Source organism: Pogoniulus pusillus, chromosome 4 (assembly GCF_015220805.1).
Source record: "Pogoniulus pusillus isolate bPogPus1 chromosome 4, bPogPus1.pri, whole genome shotgun sequence".
Lineage (NCBI taxonomy): Eukaryota > Metazoa > Chordata > Aves > Piciformes > Lybiidae > Pogoniulus > Pogoniulus pusillus.
In genome coordinates, this window is record NC_087267.1 from 32,248,550 (window position 1) to 32,269,638 (window position 21,089).

The 21,089-nt window shown below is 41.8% G+C and overlaps 1 protein-coding gene across 4 annotated transcripts; it reads right to left on the reverse strand.

Annotated features, from left to right (window-relative positions):
• Positions 1-132: 132 nt before the first annotated feature.
• HBP1 (HMG-box transcription factor 1) lies at positions 133-19,284 on the reverse strand. Of its 4 annotated transcripts, none has more exons than XM_064142499.1 (11): positions 19,188-19,284; positions 14,586-14,778; positions 13,222-13,456; positions 12,237-12,369; positions 10,282-10,393; positions 10,039-10,151; positions 9,552-9,708; positions 8,877-9,021; positions 6,377-6,703; positions 2,649-2,790; positions 133-1,213 (listed from the first exon to the last, which is right to left on the reverse strand). In XM_064142499.1, the coding sequence occupies exons 2-11, from the start codon at positions 14,752-14,754 to the stop codon at positions 1,196-1,198; spliced, it is 1,551 nt and encodes a 516-aa protein (XP_063998569.1). In that variant the 5' UTR covers positions 14,755-14,778; positions 19,188-19,284; the 3' UTR covers positions 133-1,195. The 4 variants fall into 4 exon arrangements, with proteins under 4 accessions (XP_063998569.1, XP_063998567.1, XP_063998568.1 ...); XM_064142497.1 differs by lacking the exon at positions 19,188-19,284 and adding an exon at positions 19,043-19,102; XM_064142498.1 differs by lacking the exon at positions 19,188-19,284 and adding an exon at positions 18,203-18,408.
• Between the last annotated feature and the right edge of the window lie 1,805 nt (positions 19,285-21,089).

The window sequence follows — 21,089 nt, forward strand, 5'->3', positions numbered from 1 at the left end:
CAGCTTCCTAACAACCGCAGAGTGTCGAAATATACTTCACATGGGTCCACATGAAAGAGTCTGATGCAGAACAAGTTTGTCTCTGCAGGGCTTAGCGAGTAGTTGTCTTCACCTTATAAACTACACAACACCAAATTTTAATGAATTTATTTGTAATAATATACAAGAATATAGTGTGCAAAAATCTTGGGGGCAACACCATGTAGATGTGTAATAAACTGAAATTTACAGTTGTGATTCTTAAAAAAAAAAAGAAACACACAGCTGTTGAAAAGCCATGATTGTAGAGTTCACAGCAGAAGCCATCGAAAACCTAATGCAGCTGCTCTAATTTTAGACGGAGGGGAGGAAAAACAAAAGTAAAGTGCAAGTGTTGCACGAATAGTTAAGTGCAAAGTTTGCCCCCACCATAAAGATGTCTTATGGCAAAATAAAATATTGTAGAATATGTGGCAAAGACAAAACACAGAGTTAAACTATGATGGTGGCAGTATCAACAGCACCATTTTTCTTGAGATAATGCTGCCTCTTTGTTTCATCCTGTCCTGGGCCATTGTTTCCACCAGAAGTAACAGCTCTCACTAGTGCCAGCTGGTGCAAGAAGATCTCACTTAAGGATACAAACTCGATACGTGGCAATTCCAGAAGCAACTTCACAGCTACATCACACTAGACTCTCCCTTTTCCACACTTTCAGGTAACTTGTTGGCAGGGCTGGGAAGCAAAGGCTGATATACTACATTTTGCCATTTCAGAAAACCCCAGAAAATAATATGGTTGTGCAATACATATTAATCAGCAATAAGAATCAATGTACATAAACAGCTGTTATGTATTTTAAAATTCCCGGGTTTGAACATTTTCTTTTAAAAATAAACATTTTTACACATCTCCTTTGCCTCTTCTAAAGTACTGTAGCACCACAGGATATCCATTTTCAAGCCTATATTACCTGATACATATATGAAGTTTGGAAGAAAAATAAGGCAATTTGGTTTAAAATGTTGATAGTTTTAGCTTAATGTTCTATTGCAAAAAGCAAATCTGCACTCATATTAGATCATTTCCGTCTTGATGGTGTCAGCATTTTATGGTCACACAAAGTCACAACAAATAGTAAGACCTTGATACTGCATCTTCTTGCCATCAAGCAACAGCCATTTTGTAAATACAGAGTTAACAGCACAATTCTGGCTTAATGCTGTTGTGAACCCTGAGAAAAGAGAAAAGCAAGTTAGAGGGTACCAGGCAAAGAGGAACTAGACAAAGTAGCAAAGGTTTGTTTTGAAAGCCACAAGCACTTGTAATCACTGGTCAATTATTCAGAAGAAATAAAAAAGCCACAACAGATGATGTCACCTCCCCACCATCAAAAGAACACCAAGACTTGTCACAGCCTGGAGTCCACCATCACTATTTGGTAAAGTGACAAAGCTGCAAACAACATTCTTAGTTCACTGAAATAAAACCATTACTTTGGCCTGAAGACACTAAGGACAAAGACCTTACTATGAGCAGGGTAAGAAAGCCATCACTATGCCTTTCAGTTCCATACAAACAGCAACACCGAGCTCACAGGTGGACATGTGAAGTGAACTCGATCTTGCCATCCAACACCCAAAAGCACAGTAGTGTAAAAGCAGAACAAATAAATAGTAGTATTTTTCCACAAGGAACTCTTAACAGAAGCTGTCGCTGCTGATTAGAATATAATACAGTGAACAGAAAAACAGCTTGTGCCTAGCAGCTGGGAACCCTTCTGCAACAAGGAACTGAAAACTCTGCACCAAGTATGAGCAGCAGTAAGAAGCAATTTAGTGCAAGAGCATTTCTTACTTGCTCTTAAGAACATTTGCATGTGCTCTTGAGAAAGTAGCCTCATTTACATGTGAAAGGACAGGGTTTGAGGATGAAATCTTAAACCTGTGAAATCCACGGGATGCTTGATGCTCCTACCCAGGCAAAAAAAATGGCTGATGAAAGGACCTGCCATTGCATGCACTTCAGTGATCTTTCCTTCCAACATACTCTTCCAGTTCAATATGCAAGTTCTCAAAATCTCCTTGTTTTGACATTACCTTGACAGTCCTTATCTTACCTATTGCATTCATCACCTACTAACACACTGCTGTGGACTCTTAAATTCAAAGTGGAGAACAATTTCCTTCTCTACAGAAGTGTTACCTATTGCATTTATTTTGCAGTTAAAGCGGAGGAATAAAAGAAAGGGATTAATGGAACAAAATTAAATTGCTCCCTCGATAACTTCATACATGCTGATATAAATTATGAGTTAAAAGGTAGAAAACGGTAAAGAAAAAGCTTCTACTGACTGAAACACAACAGGGGAAGATTTTGTTAGAAGTGTTTTTGAGTGGAACGCACAGATGCAATTCAGGTACAACCAGCAAGCCAGGTACCTCAAACAAAATGCACATGTCCTTCTGCATTTCACAATCTAGGTCTAGCAGAATTCATGGAACTCTCATAAAAGATTCAGAAGACAGACCCTCTTCCTGACCCACCTCCTGCCAACTAAAAGGCCACACAACACGGGAGTAGAATGAAGTTCTGGGCAGCTACCATTGCAGCTACTGTATGAACACATTTAACTGCATGGAGAAGAGGAGACTGCTTCACAAACATACCGAATTTGTTCGTTTTCGTTTCCAACAGTCAGGATTTAAACGTTTCTGTTCCTCTGCCAAAGCCTTGGCTTCTAGTGTATACATCCGTCTTTCTTCATTTTTCATTTTCTTCCACCTGTCACCAAGTATCACACTTATGGCTCTGCAAGATAAATGTTTACAGTAGGTCAGGACAGGGTGTTAAGAAATAGCCTTATTATTCTCTTCTTTATCTCAGCACTTAAAAGAAGACAAAAGTTAAACATGGAAGTGATGCATACAGAGGAAATTGACTGTATCTTTAAAAACTACTTTTAAAAACAATCATGCTTCTTATCTTCTTGGAACAGCTGAACAGCTGAGACTTCTCTATGAGCCAAGCATGGGTCAGTGCACATTCTAACATTTCAGAGCACAGCAACTGACACAAACCAGCAAAATAGGGATGTTAAAAAAACCAACAAAAACCGTTCCACCAAATGGTAACTCACATTTGTATTGCTCTACTTCTGTATGAGAAGACTGTGACAGATTTGCTGCAAATATGTTCTCTAATAATTAGGGCAATGATCTGAATATAACCTCAGCCATGTCTGGTTGAGTATTCTGTCAGCTACAAAACCCCATGCCTCTTTAACAGACATGTCTAACTTCCTCCACCTTTGACCCAGACTGGGCAGACTACATTGTAAGTTCCCACTCATATGCAAAAGGAACCATTTGTTCTAAACCCCCTATCATCATTTCCAGAAGCTGAATGAATTGTTTTTTTCCACTCCTTATAAAGCTGATGTCTTTGGGCAGTATTTCCCCATATTATCATGCCAAGTCGCTTAACTGCACTCTCAAATGTTGGATCAATATTCCAGTAAAGCTTAAAATCCACCCTTTAACTGAATGAAAATCTCCAGACAACAGTTCTTTTATCAGTGACGATTACTAACCTACTGAGTAGGCATGCTTTGGCTCACATTAGTCAGTTCTATGGCCAGCTTGGAGAAAAAGGTGCATACAGATCAGTACTTTATCACAGGGAAAAGCTCCTCACTGGCAGCCAAGCTATTCATAGACTTTCTAACAAGATCAAGAAGATCAGGTCCATCAACCATCCCCACAGCATTTCACATACTGCGATTCTGAGGGCTTTTCTGCGATGTACCAAGAAAATGGAATTTAATCCTGCAACACCATGTAGTACTGTCTGGGCTTCCACATTTGGGAAGCACAGCAAAGGACCCCATGGGGGCTGCCATTAAGCCTATGCTGTCCCGTGCTCTGATGACTCCTTAGCCTAACTGATGGAGCTGCAACCAGATTCTATCAACTTCAAATCCATTTGCACAGCCTGTCTCTTTGGCAATGGGATTTCTGATTTTCTGTGTCTTTGGTCTGTCATCAGAATTAAACACACTACGGTTTGGCAGTATCCAGAGGCAAATCAACAAACCCAGAAACCTGTCTGGTTTTGGTCAGCAGTTTGTACTGAGTCATTCATACCCCCAGGAAAGAACAAGATAACTCAGAGAAAGCAAGTATCCTGAAAAAGCCATTGCATTTCCAAATAAAAACACAGCATGAAATCCTTCCATTTCAAATGCAAAAATATGTATTTTATACCACTGGAAAAAAAACTGCACTGAGAGTCAGTACAGATATGTAGGTTTCAAAGGCTTGAAAATCTAATGCAGAGACAAAACCTCCACTTCACTAGCAGAAATAGTTCCATGAGCAAATCAGAGACTGAAAACATGTAGAGAAATTTCCTGATGTAACAGGGACTCAATTCTCCTAAGCAGAAACAAGTAGAGAAAAAAAAATTGCTGCCCTAGGTGTCTTTCTCCTCATCAGAAAGTTGTAGTGCTCTGTACACTGCCTTTGTCCTCCTAAAAATGTTGTAAGATACCTGGCTATATTTTAGCAATAGACTACCATGCAGGATGCAATCCCTTATACTGCAATTAATACGTAATAACAAATCCTGTTCTGCTGCTAGTTTGGATGATTTTCTTCATCTTCAGAATGTATGCTACTCACACTATCCAAGTATTTCTGAATGCACAATTGCTTTCACCTACAGTTCCAGTGAGACTCTAGGAGAAGAAAGTGCCACCCTAACATGGCATCTCAAGTACAGTCTCACAGTTCACAGTAGGGTTGAGTATCATGGGAATGCTGACTTGTGTCCTGAGTGTTTACAGCTCACTATCTTGTTGACATGGCTTGAGCTACTTTGTCTCAGACCACATTGCTTAACTCTGTCCTTTCTTTTCTGCACCAGAAAAATTACTGTAGCAAACACAAGCACACCAATGCACAGAAATGGGTACTACATGTAACCAAGCCTTACTTGGTAAAATGAAAATGGCACATACACGTTTACGTTAAAAAACACCACACAAGAATTGCCTCTCCACAGCTGAATGCCCCAGCAACACTTAAAAGGACAGTAGCCGAATGCCTATCAAATCAGTGATCACAAACATATCATTTCTTCTGTACTTGCCAAGAAACTGCCTCCAAACGGTACCATGAGCTGTGCACTCTGAAGCATGCTTCTAACTGTCATCACTTTCCTTCAAGGTAAACCTGCTCACTGAAATGTTTGACTTATTGTCATATCCATCTAGCTGCAGCTCCAGTTCACTGCATCCATTTGAAGTCAACATTCTGAATTAAATACATAACCATCATAAACTTCTGTAGCTAACATTCTGTTCCAGTTCTCACTGGCACTTGAAATGAGTTTCAAGGCAGCAAATGTGCTCCACTGAAATGACTCTAAATGCTGCAGAATACATAGGACTGGTCAGGATTTAAGGTAACATTTTGTATCTCAACACCACCTACAGCCTCCTTACTAGAACATTATAAAACAGCCAAAGCCTCTCACCCTTGGCTTTTACCAAATTTAGTATTAGAACTTTTATGTGACAGTTTTTACAGTACTGGTTTCTATAATGTTATAGACATTAAAAATCTGATTATAAGATCAGTGCATGTTCATGCATTTTAGTTTATATTTAGATATGCATTATTAGCACAAAATTATTGTAATTATTTAAAATATATATAATGGAGACCTTTATAAAAAAGAGGTGTAGATGTGAACATGCCAAACCCAAAAAGAACAAACCAACACAACCCTCCTACAAACACATGCTCACATGACTCTTCCTGCAAGTTTCAGCAGACAGTTGAATGCCTTTAGACAAGCACAATTTGGCAATGTACTCTTTGGCTGAAGAGCTTTCAGATATCCCAACAATCAGTACTCTGTCAGTATGATACACAGAGTGAGAAAAAACTAAACAGTAACTTTGTTGAACAGTTTGCAGCACTATGTCAAGTCGCTGAGAAGAATCAGAAATTTCCTTTTTCCACTAGCAGACACAAGCAGAGAGCTTGGTAATTTTTCCCATGAACACTTCTCATCAGTGTAAACAAAGACTACTGCTTATTTGTGACTCTACTGCGCACATATATACTTATGTCAGTTGCCTTTACCCAAATGCTTTCTCAAAAGGTAAGTTTGCCAAAAATGGCTTATGTTAAATTTGCGGAGTACTTTCCATATTTAAAGTCTGCCCATAAACAAAGTTCTGTGTTAGCACCTTTCAAAACTTGTTTCTTGAAACAAAATACACACGTTTTACTTCTGTGCAAAATCGAGTCCACTTAAATTGAAAGGTGGGACACAAATATTCTGCTAGCTCACCAGTAACAACAAAACTACAATTTCAGGCCATTACCTGTTGTCTTTCCCTGGATACATCTGAGTATATTCAACTCTGTATTTTTTGGCAAAAAGCATGAAGGCATTCATTGGTCTTTTGCACTTGTTTGGAGAAGTGGCACTCACAGTACTTGCAGTCCCTGAGCTGTGGCTTTTGCCAGCTTTGCTGCACAAATTGGAGGAAATCTGAGTCGATGCAGTAGAGGCACAGTTTTTACTACTGCACTCTGATCTTTCAGTATCTTGGTGGTTTGATCCTCCACAAGACATAGAAGCGCGACGCTGGCGAGCCATGCTGCTTAGCACATAAACTGCAGAGGAATCCATTGGTGTAAAATCATAACTACAAGAAAAAGACATCATAAAATGGTCAGGTTATTTTCATGTAAAATCCCTAAGCAGCTGTTTGTTCTTCATCTATACTACATTTCTAGTGTTCTGGTCTCTTTGGTGTAACAATGACTTCTGCCTGATGCAAACGGAAGTATGAAAAGCAAACAAACATTATAACTATACACAGTCTTCACATTTCATTCTCTTTTGAAATAAGCTTTTTTTTTCTTTGGGCTTCTACCCTTATGATAAATCAAATCTGGTCAGTGAATAACAGGTACTGAAAGGGATAACTGATGTCAGAATAATAAGTATTAAGGTCACTTGCAAATATGCATGAATTGCAAATATGAAGACACTATATTAAAATAAATTGCATACTATTATACAAATAACCTCTCTAGGCAGTTAATTGCATATAATTTTAAAGACAAATCTTCCACTGAAATCAAAAGAGGCCCATGATGTTGTAAACTACTTGATTCAAAGCTGACAAATATCTGCCCTCTAGTGACAAATGTGAGATACGTCGATATTTCAACAGTGTGGATGCGTTGTTTCCACACACTTTAGTCCTCCAAATTCCATAAACTGCTGTAACTTTTGGTTGACCAACAATAGCAGTTAAAATCTAACCACTGGAAAAAAAAGGTCCAGTTCCACAGACTCATCTCCAGGTGTGAGCAGATCAGACTGGGAAGCATGGGCTGTACTGTCTTTTGCTTGCTATATAACTGCACTTGTAAAGGTACCACTCAATCATAAAACGCTAGTTACCACCACAGCCTCAAGGCTCTGCTTATTCACTGGTCAATGTGACTCTAGTTGCATAATTTATGGAAAAGAGCCAAGGGCTTTGAAAAGCTTTTTCTGAAACACAAAACAGAACTACTAGCAAGGCAGTATGTCAAGTGGTAGTCCAGCCCCCATCTGCAAAGGCAGCTCCTTTATGTGGGACAGAACCAAAACAAGGGTGGAGGCTGAAGAGTTGACTGCTAAAACCCTTAGATAAACAACAAAGAGGGGATGATAATGGATAATCTTGTAGGAAGTTCACAAGATAATGAAAAATGACCTCTCTGTTCTGTAACATCCAGCACTATTCCCATAAACAGGATTTTGATTTCTTCTGTCCTGCTAACCACATCCTCCTTTCTCAGCACCTTACTCCCTTCTGCCCAGAAAGAGAAACAAGGAATTTGAAGTGCCCAAGCAGTATTCAGCTGGGCTGCAGTATGAGTAAGGGAGCCACAAAACAAAATTTCTTCAGATGTCAATGTAGCAACTCTTACCAGCTCTCTACTGCTCTAGTTCATAGCGGGATAGTGAGAAGGGAAAAGGCAGACAGCAGACAAGTAAAGACAAGCACTCTGAAATCACTCTCTATGCCAGACCAAAATCATACAAGAACTCCTAGGGCTTGAACTGCAAACAGCATTTTAAATTAGCTTTTTCTATTGTAAAAAAACCCCAAACCAACCAAACCCAACTGGACTAAAAACATATGCTAAAAGGAACTAGCATCACAGGAGACAGATTCTACTAAATACAGAAATCTCAAGACTAGTATGGAAAAACATTTATGAGTAATACTATTTCCCTACAATCATAGAATACTTTATGTTGGATGGTGCCTCTGAAGGTTATTCGGTTGAATTTCTTGCTCAAACCTCAAAGCTAATCAAACTTTGAAGTTAGGTTAATTTAATATACTAGAAAAGAATCATGTAAACCAGAAAATACAGAAATACTAACTACTGAAGAACTGTATTCTAAAGGCATAGTACATGCCTTTATTATGAAGAAACACCTTAGGTAATTCAGATACACAGCTGCATAGAAGCACAAGTTAACAGTTGACCATTGTGGGAAAACTGGAATAGATTTTTCAAATATAACCTGCTTTAGCTGAAGAATATACACAGGTCATATTTTTACTGCTTTAGCAAATTTGTGTTAAACTATCCTAAAAAAGGGCTAAAAAGTGATTTTACACCAAGGTAGTACTTTGCTATTTAGCACATATTTACACACCATTCCTAGCATTTACTATTTTTCCCTCTTGTTTATCTTGTATTACCAAAAGTATTCTTTGTTCTACATAATGCTTCAAATTCTTGCAGACTTAAGGTGCCTACTCATTAAATACAAGAACCACTGAAGCCACTTTATCCAAAAATTACCTTTTAAATGTATCAAAAACACCTGAATCATCAAAGTTAATGGCATCAGGGTGTCCAGGAGGTAGACACAGATCTCCAAGATGCATTTCACAGCATGGGATGCCATGCTGTACCACAGTCAAGCTTGGATAAAAAGAAGACCAACCTGAAGTGGTAAAGAATTAAATTAGACAAACGGCCAGACAATCTCTCTAGTTCTCAACTGGAGCACTCCTATATCTTTAAATGTATCATTTTATAAAAACATCCTGGTGATGTTTCCTTCACCCAAAGGAAAAATCAGAAACACTTACTCAGGGAATTCTTAATGCAAAAGACATCAAATCTTGTTCTAGCAAAAGAAGCAATCAAAACCTGGAAACTTTTAGCACCAGAAGTTCCACATTTAACAAGTGAGAAAATCTCTCTTGTTTGCAGTTTTCTCCCCCACCCAGTTTATTGGCTTTCCTGAGCTCCATTTTCATAAACAAGCAAGTCTTCCCTTAAGAAATATGTGGTACTTCTGCAGGCTTATAACTTTACAGCTTTGCTCAAATTCTGGATTTCTTTACAAGAAACTGATTCTACAACACTGCTTTTATCAATTTCTTCAGTTAACACAGGATGAATAAAATCTGCAAGCACTTGCTAAGAGTATTTCATTATATAACCAGGTATACTTCTAGTAGTTCATACCTTTATTTTTAACATAAAAAGGATGATCAAGTCTGCATTCTACTGTGAGCAAGCCATCTTCCACTGTGCCAGGGTCAAAAGTCAGCTTCAGCACTGACTCACCAAAGGAAATGCTTTCTTCATGAGAAATCAACTTCAAACCATCAGAACCATAGCCCTGTAAACATACATAGAATTCAAAAATCTTCCCCTAGCACGTACTGTGTATACTATAGCCGCGCAGTCATCATCTTGCAGTACGTTAAAAGTACCAACATTGTAAGTGCTCTCAATTCAAATTAATAAAAACAATGCAACATTCAAAATATGCCTAAATGAACTCAGAAATTGCTTTACAGCACGACAGCCAAATAGTACAGTGATCTACTCTAGACAACTTTAGTATAAACCCATCTTCCTGAGACAGTAATTAAAGGCACTAGGATAACATAAGAAACTAAACATTTGTTGCAAGTATTGAAATCAATTTGTTCAAACTAACAGCTACCTTGTAAGGAGTCCCTGGGAGATTTTCCTCTTTTCCACAGCTTTCAGATCTTGCAAAATCCTCAACATCCTGCCATTCATTATTGTGTCCTTTGTGAAAGCACAGGCGAGAGCCTAACAGATGTTGTAAAAATCAAAACCATTGGTCTTATGTAAAAAAGTCTGTATTAGCAAAAAAAACCAACACACACACAAAACCAACAACACAAAACAAATACTTATTTGATGAGACAAGTTATTTTACCTTTCAGAAAACAATGCCAAACAGTTGAAGGCCAGGAATGGCACCATCCTAAATCATCATCATCTGAAAGTGATGACATGCAGAAAATGCCAGATTCTGATTCGCTGTTTACCTATTAGAAAAGCAAAATGGTGTTGGTATTTTAGCATAGAAGACTTTAGGGCTGGTCTCACGAGTCTCTAGACACATTCTCTAATTCACTTCTACATCATCATTTTGCCTCCAACATGAGTAAGAATATTACACGAAGGCAAAAATCAAAGAATGCAATGAACGTGACTGGAGTATTTTGATCTCTTTTTGTTTACACAGGCCATCTCAAAGTTTTTGGGTTTCATTCCCTGAGTTTATCTTAAGCTCAGGTATAAGCATTTGATAAGTTACCATCACTTGGTGATCCAGAGCCATTCAAAGCACACATTAGTCTACAGTTGAATTACTGAAAAACTGTAAGGCCAAGTCAGTTCTACATAGATCACTGGGAAAATATCCACCCTGTCTTTTAACAGACAAGTTTCAGGCGCAAATTCATACATAGGAAATGAAGAAGCACACCTGACAGGTTTAGGGCATCTAAAGGTTTGCAGCTAAACTGAGGAAGCATGGTATGGGTGATCAGGAAGAGAGGTGGACTGTGAATTGGTTGAAGGAAAGAAGTCAGAGAGTTGTGCTCAGTGGGACACAGTCTAGCTGGAGGCTTGTGTCGAGTGGAGCTCCTTAGCGGTTGGTACTGGGACCAGTACTATTCAATATATTCATCAGCAACCTGAATGAGCAAACAGAGTGCACTGTCAGCACGTTTGCTGATGACACAAAACTGGGAGGAGTGGCTGACACACCAGAAGGCTGTGAGACCTGGACAGGCTGCAGAGTTGGGTGGGCAGAAATTCAGTGAAATACCACAAGTGTAGAGTCTTGCATCTGGGGAAGAACACCCTCATGTACCAGTTCAGGCTGAGGGCTGATCTGATGAAAAGCAGCTCCTGGAAGAAGGACCTGGGAGTCCTGGTGGATAACAGGATGGTTGTGAGTCAGCAATGTGCCTATGTGGCCGAGAAGACCAATGGCATGCTGGGGTGTATTAGAAGGGGCGTGGCTAGCAAGTCAAGAGAGGCTGTCCTTCCCCTCTACTCTGCCCTGGTAAGGCTGCATCTGGAGTATTGTGTCCAGTTCTGGGTCACTCAGTTCAAGGACAGGGAACTGCTTCAAAGGATCCAATACAGAGTCACAAAAATGATTATGGCAGTGGAATATTTCCCTTATGAGGAAAGGCTGAGGTAGCTGGGTCTCTGGGGAAGCCTGGGGAAGAGGACACTGAGGGGTGACCTCACTAACGCTTATAAATACATAAAGGGTATATGTTGGGAGGATGGAGACAGGCTCTTCTCGGTGAAGTCCGAGGGGCAATGGGTGCAAGATGGAGCACAGGAGGTTCCATGCAAACCTAAGGAAAAACTTCTTCATTGTGAGGGTGGAGAGAGCACTGAAACAGGCTGCCCAGAGATGTTATGGAGTCTCCTTCACTGGAGACGTTCAAAATCTGCCTGAATGTGCTCCTGTGGAACCTGCTCTAGGTAATCCTGCTCTAGCAGGGGGATTCAACTAGATGACCTTTCAAGGTCCCTTCCAGCTCCTAGTGTTCTGTGATTCCGTGAAAAGGAGACAATTCCTGATTTCTTTTTCAAGACAACAAATAATTTAATACAGTTTTTTAAAGCTTGCTACAGAAGGAAGCAGAAGAAAAGCAGATCTTTCTTAGAATGCAATCTCTTCACAAAAATGTGGACTCTATACTGCAGCACTACAATACTACCGCGCTGGGTAAAATAAAAAGTAACAGAAAATCTATGTTAAATAGAAATGGTATTACAACTAAACAGGTTATTATTTTATTAGAAACGAAATTTTCAAAAACCTTAATCACATATCTTCAGGAATGTTTCAAATCCACTCACCCTTTCGTGTCGGACTGGTGTCTCATCCAAATCATTCTTGGAGAAATTAGGATCATTCTTTGAGGATCCTGGTGGAGGACGTGCATAGGAATGTAAACTTTTGCTTGTAGCTATTATGTGAACAGGAGATGATCTACAACAGAAAAATGTATTTGAAAATTTCTCAGAATAAGACAAGACTTTGCTGCTGTTGCTCTAAAATGGTTTTATTTAACAAGTATTTCTCTGTGCATGAGCTGAAATCCAAACAAAACTCCTCAGACAGCAGTATGCAGAAGAGATGATTAAAGGGCATTAGCTCAGGCAAAGGCAGTATTTAGCATAACTCCTGCATACCTTCTATATACCGCCCAAGTGACAGAACTACCACCACGTCAGCATCAAATTGTCATAATGCCAAAGTTTTTACCAATGCCTTGGAAAGAATGCCCCATTCTTAAACACATCGCTAGGTCCTGACGATCTAAATCCCACTTGTATTATTTCCATATTATAAACCTGAGACCAAAGCTGTACAATAAAAGGTGAAGCTAAGAAATGTCTCTAAGATCTAGCACTGCTTACAGAATTTACAGATCTCAAATCTGAAACAGCAACAGAAGACACAGAGCATCAGACTAGCTCTTAAAAAAATTAAAACTGAAGGGCAATACACTAGTAAGTATTAAGAATTTAAGGTAAGAAAATCATCCTATTTTTTCATCTGCTGCTTCAAAATAGGTAAATGCCCACAATTGCTGAGCCTTCTGTGGTTAGGTCATGTCCTTATACCATCCAAACTCATTCATGCCTGGCAATTAAGCAGCTCTTGCAAGAGGCTCTGGAATGAGTACAGTCTTCCACAGAAAATAAAGTTACTATACAGAAAAGATCAAAACCAGGCTTCCAGTTCAAAGTCAGAGGTGTGGAAGGAAATGTTTCTGGAGACATAACATTACAAATGTTTGAATTCTTAAGAGTACAAAACTGAAATGAATGTCAGTACCTGTTATAAAAAGAGCACTGCATCAAAGGACTCTGTGGACTTGTGGCTATATTTGCTAGTTCTGTCAACCAGTTCACCCCATTCTCACAAGAATAAGCACTTTCTGAATTGCTGTTTGAGGTATGTTGGTTCCATGAAGGTCCTGAACATTCCTGATGTGAAACACCAGCACCAAGCTGAAAAAGCGCAGGTGGGGTAGAATCTGTCTGCACAGCCTGTAGTTCAGGAAGATCATCTACAAACAAGTGCACAAATTATCATTATTATACCCACTGATAAATTCTAGTCGACACCAAGTCTTGTAAATAAAAATCAAAAAGTAACTACAACAAGTAGTTACTTTATTTTCTCACATCACAACTGCCAACATTTCACAAACCCTATTCATAGTACTGAAAATGGCCACAGAAATTATCACATCTGTAGTCTATTATGCATTCATACAAGCAACTTAAGAAAGACATCCACTAACTAGTAATTCTGGCTTTAAGATTTTTACTAAACTGACTGGTTTCCACAGAACTGTACTGCAAAATTATGCAAAAGTAGCAACATACTTCACTAAAATACTAAAACATGCAACAAAAGGCAACTAAATTAATCTGTCCTAGCAGGTATAAACCTATAAATTAACAACATCAGGGGCTGTACAAGGTAAACGTTTTCCATATTTCTACCAGGGAAACAGAATTAAATAACTCGGAAGTTATTTAAAGCTGTGTATACAGCCTGGTAGGCATAAATTCCTATCAATAACCTACATATTTCATATGAGTATATTGTAGAGAACAGCAGAACAGTGCTCAGCTTGTTAATGCACGCCTGTGCTGCATGCTGTTGTGTAACTAAGTATTTTGTGTAACTAAGTATTGTTATTCTTAATCACTCCATGACTTCAACTAATGTGTTAAATAGTTCATTGATTGTACTGATACTCTTGAAGCACATGCAATTTTCCCCCAGTATATAAGAACTGAAGTTAAATATTCCTTTAGCCCAGAATCCGTGTTTGCAGCTGATCTAAAGCAGCCTGATTTCCCTTAAGGAGGAGCTCTTGAGCTATTTGTTATTCTTGAGAAAAAAAAAAACCACTCCTCTGGAGATCAGGAACAGAAACCTGTAGCTCTTAGTTCAAGAGCACATTTAAGTCAGCAGGCCAGTGTATCACAACTGGAAATGGGTTAAAGGTAAAAGTAACTACAAAGTAAGACCTTTGGATGTCACAATGCACTGTCATATCCCCTGCCCTACTCATATTTAAAAAAATCAATAATCTCACTTAGCCAGCTTCCAGTAATCTCACTACAGGAAAACAATAATGAATGTTAGAGTTTGGCTTCTTCTGAAGAAGTCATGTTACTTACCAAGTTCCATATGTTCATCACAGGATGCGTATCCAGGAGAAGAAGGCAGGTTTTCATTACACTTCAGCAACTCCAGTGACTCATTCATCCCTGAAGTTCTCTTGTCCACTACCAGAAGGAGTTTTTGAACTGCATTAGGCATCTGATTTGTCTTCACTTCCCACACCATGTTACGATGCTCCAAAGTATCTGACTTTAAAAGAACAGAAGTTAAAATTTGTGTATAAATAAGATGGTTTAAGTTGCATTTGACATTCATTACCAGCACCTTAAATCCTCCATAATCTGTTGAGAAGCGCTACATAATTTAGCTTGAATTTGGTATCTGTGTATCTAGGACGATTCTTGCAGAAAGAGTCAGCTCTGAAGTCAGATGAGTCAGTTTGCAGCCCTGGCCACTTAAGTTTCTAGTACCCTGAATGACAGAGATTCCCTGAAATTTCTCAGGAACCTGTTTCAGCAATCACTCTTGCTGTACAGAAGTTGCTCCCTACACATGGCTTGAACTTCACTTTCTGTAGCTTGTGTCTGTTGCCTCCAAGAGTCAGCGGTCATCTTCTCCAGTAGCACTCAAACCAAGACAAACAACGCTGGTACCCTAAACCACACATCTTGTCACAGAAGGCAGATGTATCTGACAAGATTTGCTTTTGTTAACCTGTCCTGACTATGCTCCATCTTGCCTTCTAAGAGTCAGGGCACGGCTGTCAAAACCTGCTCCACAATATTCCTAATGGGTAACATTAGGCTGACTACCCCTAGCTTCCACGCATCTTCCTCCCTGAAGCCAGTGTGACATCTTTTTTCCAGTTACTGGGAGCACTCTTGCCACCATATCCACTGCCTTTTGGGACCATCCTCACAAAGACACTGGCCAGCTCCCAGGACACATCCCACACGGTCTCACCAACTTCTGCATGCGTGGCTGGCTCACAGAACTTGCCTGCCCTAACTTGCTCTCCATTTACTGTAGACAAAGTACCATCTTGCCCTGTCAGACGTGTTGCTAGGCCCAGGGACTTGAGGAACCTGGCAAGAGGCCTTACAAATGAAAACCAAAAGCAAAGATGTCATCCTCCACCTTTTGACATAAGATCTCCCACACCATTTAGCATCAAGCTCATGCTTTCCCTACTCACCCTTCCACCACTGGTGTATCTGCAGCAGCCTTGTCACTGTCCTTCACATCCCTTGGTATCTCAACTCTAAATAGCACCTCAAACATATTTGACTACTAACATCCTTAACTGTGTTGTAAATAGAAGAAAAAATAAGCCCCTACTAGCAGATTTCACTGCAGTTTTTGTTTCCCCAACCTCTAGTACTGTAGCATTTATACCACAAGAAATATTTAAACAATCTTCAACAGACAGAACAGTGGAATTATTCTACATAACCACTGTCTCTAAAAGATGAAAAACAAGGATATCCAGTCTTTAGTAATTTGGTTATCTACTGTTCTTTTCAGATGACAATGATGAATTAAAGCTAACATAACCTGATTACCTTGCATTTTAATGAAGTGTCATTGAAAAAGTACTCGAATCCCTCACAAAACAGTAGAAAACACATCTTAGTAGGAAAGAAAACCTGCAAAGCCAACCACATGCATGCCCACTAAGTAAGCTGCTATGCAGCACATTACAGAAATAAACAGCTAAAACCAACAAAGCAGTATTTTCACATGTAATAGTAAGCCTATTATCCAAAAATTTCCCTAAATGCATAGTCATCTAGTCAGAATAAAGAAAAAGAACTAGCTTTATTTTAATGATCTGTAAAAATGTATTGTGTGTATACAGCTGACATTAACAGCATTCCTTATTTTTACTCATTCTATGATTTTTTTCCATGTATTTTGCAGTTTGCCCTATACACAATATAGTTACTAAAGTATCTGGAGATATTTTGAGAATTACATACTGGCCCTACCAGAACAGGCCTGACCTAAGCTGCCTTTTTTTTTTAAACTGAAAATTTCTAACCTTCTCATCTCCTAATCTTTGAAATACATGCAAAATGTACATATATTTGCATTCCAAACACATGTTTGATTCTCCTCAAATGGCATAACTACAAAAGCCATAACGATGCAATTCTGATTTTAGGGGGTGAAGACAGAAAGTAAATGAGAACGTAAAAATCAAATAATCAGTGGCATGTGTATTTCACCTTTAAGCAGCATCTTCAATTCAAATTATTCCTCTATTGCCCATGAGAGACAGTAAAATTATGTAATGCCCCAAAAGCAGAAAGCTCCATTTCTGAACAGAAGTACCAGAACTCAGTACTACAGGTCAAGACCTTGATTATCTCCAAGTCTGAAATGCCACTCCTCGTTTTTCTGGCTTTTTTATGTCCTTCCTTTCTCCACCTCTGCATTACTTTCTCCCCCCGACATTTTCCTTTTTTCCCCTCCTTTTTCCTTCTCTCTCTCCCTTTCCTGCTTTTCAGCCAAAATGAACAAGCTAACTCACTTAACTTATTTTGGGAATGCTACCTTCACCTTCCCTCCAGCTGGCTGCCAAGTTCTGAAAGTACCTGTCCTGGTATCCCAACACACTGAAGGCAAGAGATAAGCTATAGATAAAACATGCTAGTCTGACAAGATAGGTGTTTCAGAAATGAAGCATTTTTCCAAGTCCCAGGAACTTATCTAAACTAAAACAACCACTGTATCAAAGCAAAAAAAAAACCCAACAAAAAACCAAGGGAAAAAAAAAGTGTCCAACTTTATTTTTCAGGTTTTTATATTACTTGATTGAGGCCTGCTTTGGGCATTACATGCTTCTCTCATTCTCACTCTTTCAGTGCTCTGGAACACTAAGCAGGATGGCCATTAATTAACTTGCAAAGGTTTTTTTTTTCATGTGATGTCCTGTTCAAAGCTTGATATAATACATGTTTTCTTTACAATGTGCTTCACAGGACTCTAATTGCTGCCATTTTCTTTAGTGGCTAAATATATTTACTTATTACTTTGTGCTTGAAAATACATACACATTTATCACAATGAAACAAAAAGCTTATTGGATAAGCCACGTCTACTTTTAAGGGACAAAAATAAAGACAGGCTGAGAAGAGATTCAGCAGGAACTGGGCAGCATTCACTCAAACCACACTGTGTAGGAATGCCTGAGTGGAAGTGCTTCCCGTGGCTTTCCTTCTGGTATCTGCCTTCCTTCCCCCAACCTACTGCCGAAGTTTCATGCCAAGTGTATGCCTGCAGCAATTCACTGGATAGCTTTAATACGGAATACAGCTTTGCCAAGTAAAACACAACATACTGGCAAGACTGGATCTACACCAGACTTTTACTGGCACAGCTGCTTTGATCACGGATTCTCGCTTCACATCCCCAACTCGCACAGCTGTGCCAGAAAAACGCTTCAGAGGCACAGACTCAGAGGAGCTCAGAATATGATTCACGATGTTTTTGCACACACGGCCTTTTAGCACTGCACAGGCCGAACCGCAGATTTACCCAACTCTACTGGCTGTCCTTCCCCTCCCCCTCTCGCACAGGGGGGCCGCGGAGAAAGCACTGCCCTCTCCACACCCTTTAACCAGCCGCCGCAGAGCAAACTGCACTTCGATTATATAAGGCAGATATTTACAGCAGAACTAAAGGCACACGTCAGTACGTGACCCCCGGGGAACGGCCGGCAGCAACCCGGGCGGCCGAAAGGGGGCGGCGGGAAGAGAGCGCCCTCGTCCGCCAGAGCCCCTTGCCTGGCGCACCCCAGCGGCAGGGACGCCCCCAGACCTGCCGCCAGGCCGAGGCCGCGCCCGGAGCGCGCTCCCCCAGCCCCCGCCCGTCATGTGATCCCCGCCTGGCCGCTGCCCTTGTTTATAAACTGCTGCCGGCACGGCGCATGCGCGCAAGGCCCCATTCATTCTCAACTGCGTAACAGCTGGGACCGCTCGGGAGGGCAGGCGGCGGGGGCGCCTCCCCAGCCCCAACGCCCGCCTTGCGCGTCGGACAAGGACGCCACACCGTGCTGACGCGGGGCTCACCCGGCTCAAAGCTCCCCCCGACCTCCTTCCCCAAACAGCCGCTACTCTCCGTGGCGGGGCAGAGCGCCCTCGCTCTGACAGACTGGGGCGGACGGGCGCTCCCTGGGGAAAAAATACAACTGGGGGACAGCCGTTCTGTTTCGGTTGCGCTTGTGGTCTGGCGTCCCAACAGAAAGACCCCAAGCGGAGCCAGCGCCCCCGCACACCCCGTGGGATTTAGCTCGGCAGTGTGGGAGGGTGGCGGCTCCGCGGGGCCGGTGAGAAGGTGCTCGATAAACAATGTACGAGCTCTTAACTGCTGCTAACATACAGATCCCAACGGCTTCCTCAAGTAAGCCCGCGGCCGCTGTCGCTCCCCTCCGTCCCGGTGGAGACCCTCCCTCCCCGCCGAGGCCTCGCAGACCCGCAAAAGCAGCAGCTCCAAACTTTGTAACACTTACCAAACCCGTCGCCATTACCAAATTGCCCTCCTCTTCCCCCCCGCTTCCCTCCCCACAGAGGAGGCCCGCCCAAGTATAGCACTGCTCGGTCGCCGACTGGTCGAAGACGACGTTGCTCAAACCAGGCCTGCTTCCTATTGGACACCTGGCCTGCTTATCAGGAATCCGCCCGGAGGGCGGACATGTTTTGCCTCTCCTGCTCGGCGGATTGCACCGCGCTGCACGCCAATCACTCTCACACAGGGCCCCGATTGGCCAGTGCCTCCTCCGGCTGGCGAAGGGCCGTTCTGGGAGCTGTAGTCTCGGCGGCCGCCGCCGCCTGCCAGCCTCGCCGCGATAAGACGACAGCCCCCAGGATGCCCCGCGCGACGCTCTGCTGATAGTAAACAAGACTCCTAGGGACACGTGTACCCTCGCCGCTGGCGGGGCCTGCGCCGTGGGGCCAGGGCTGGTGGTGGGGCCAGCGGCCGGTTGGTCCCCCCTCCCCCGAACCCCGCAGCGGAGAGAGACGCTGCCTGACCTGGTGGTACCACGAGGGAGGCAGCGGAGAAGTGGCCGCCCTGGTCTCTTAGGACGGGAGACCCCTTTGTGGCTCCCACAAGTCCGCGGGGTCAGGTGAGGCTCAGGCTCCGACGATGGCGGTGAGTGGTGACTCACGGCGTCAGCGTGGAAACGGTGCCTGAGTCACGCGTAACGATCACCGGGTGCACGGCGCCTTTGCTGATTTACCGCCATTAATTAACGCTCCGGCACGCTGTTACGAAAAGCGCCCTGCTCGCATTTCACCAAATAAAGATTGTGATGTGCCGAGGGTAAGGGAAGTTGCTAAAGGTCAGAGAATGAGTCAGCAGCAGCGGTTGGTCTCGCTCCAGCCTCCTTCCCCACTTTGGTTTCGTAAAAAGACACTGGTGGTAGCTCGGGTTCAAAGTTAAAGTCGGTGGGAAGAAGAGTTGGGAGGTTCTGTTGTTGTTTTTTCTTGGGTTGTTTTTTAAAGCCGTGCTGGCTTGTCAGACCGTGAGTGTTTCCCAGACGTTCTCATACAGGTACTGCCAAAACAAGGACCTGTTTTGGTTCGACGTGTTTTACTGTCAGAGAATTTAGAATACACATACTTCGAGATATTCCCACTGAGAAATCGCAGACTCCTGCTTTCCCGAGGCCAACCCCTCATCATAAAATAGATTGCTTTGCAGGACTCGATACAAAGCAAACACTTACACAGTCATCAACAGGATTTTAGAAATGGAGAGATTTCAAGATTTTGCAACTCCTGGGATTTTTCCAATAAAAGCATTTCTTCTTTGTCTTGTTTTCAACACCATCACAATCACATGAATGTGTCCCAAATCCCGTATCTTACCTTTTGTTGCAATTTGGCACCTGCAAGAGTTTTGACTTAAAGGCGTGGTAACACAGTTGTGCACGAAAAATGGGCCAAAAAAGAGTAACAACTTAACTATTAAAATTTAAGCAGAAATGGATCCGCATTTAGTGTTCTTTGTCAGCTGTGCCTCATCACTGGTGCTGGGAGTGGCCACTAGAGGGCACGCTTGTTTCATTGTTTCTGCAGATTAGCAAGCATAGAATCATTGAATCAACCAGGTTGGAAGAGACCTCCAAGATCAGCCAGTCCAACCTAGCACCCAGCCCTAGCCAGTCAACTAGACCATGGCACTAAGTGCCTCATCCAGTCTCTTCTTGAAGACCCCCAGGGACGGTGCCTCCACCACCTCCCTGGGCAGCCCATTCCAATGCCAATCACTCTCTCTGGCAAGAACTTCCTCCTAACATCCAGCCTATACCTACCCTGGCACAACTTGAGACTGTGTCCCCTTGTTCTATTGCTAGTTGCCCGGGAGAAGAGGCCACCCCCTACCTGGCTACAATGTCCCTTCAGGTAGTTGTAGACCGCAATGAGGATCAGGCAATTCGAAGGAAAAAGATGATGAAACTGCACACCCTGAAATTGTACTTAGCATCAGAACATATCCTTGGCTTACAGTATAATATTTGGCCTTTCCAAGAAGTAATAGTTTGCCTGTTAGTG

Bases quoted from the DNA above. Each gene is read 5' to 3' on its own strand.
- HBP1 (XM_064142497.1), bottom strand. The intron at 9,709-10,038 runs GTAGCTGTTAGT...GTATGTTTACAG, and splicing joins TCCCAGGGACTCCTTACAAG to GGCTATGGTTCTGATGGTTT. The intron at 9,022-9,551 runs GTATGAACTACT...TTACCACTTCAG, and splicing joins TTTTTATGTTAAAAATAAAG to GTTGGTCTTCTTTTTATCCA.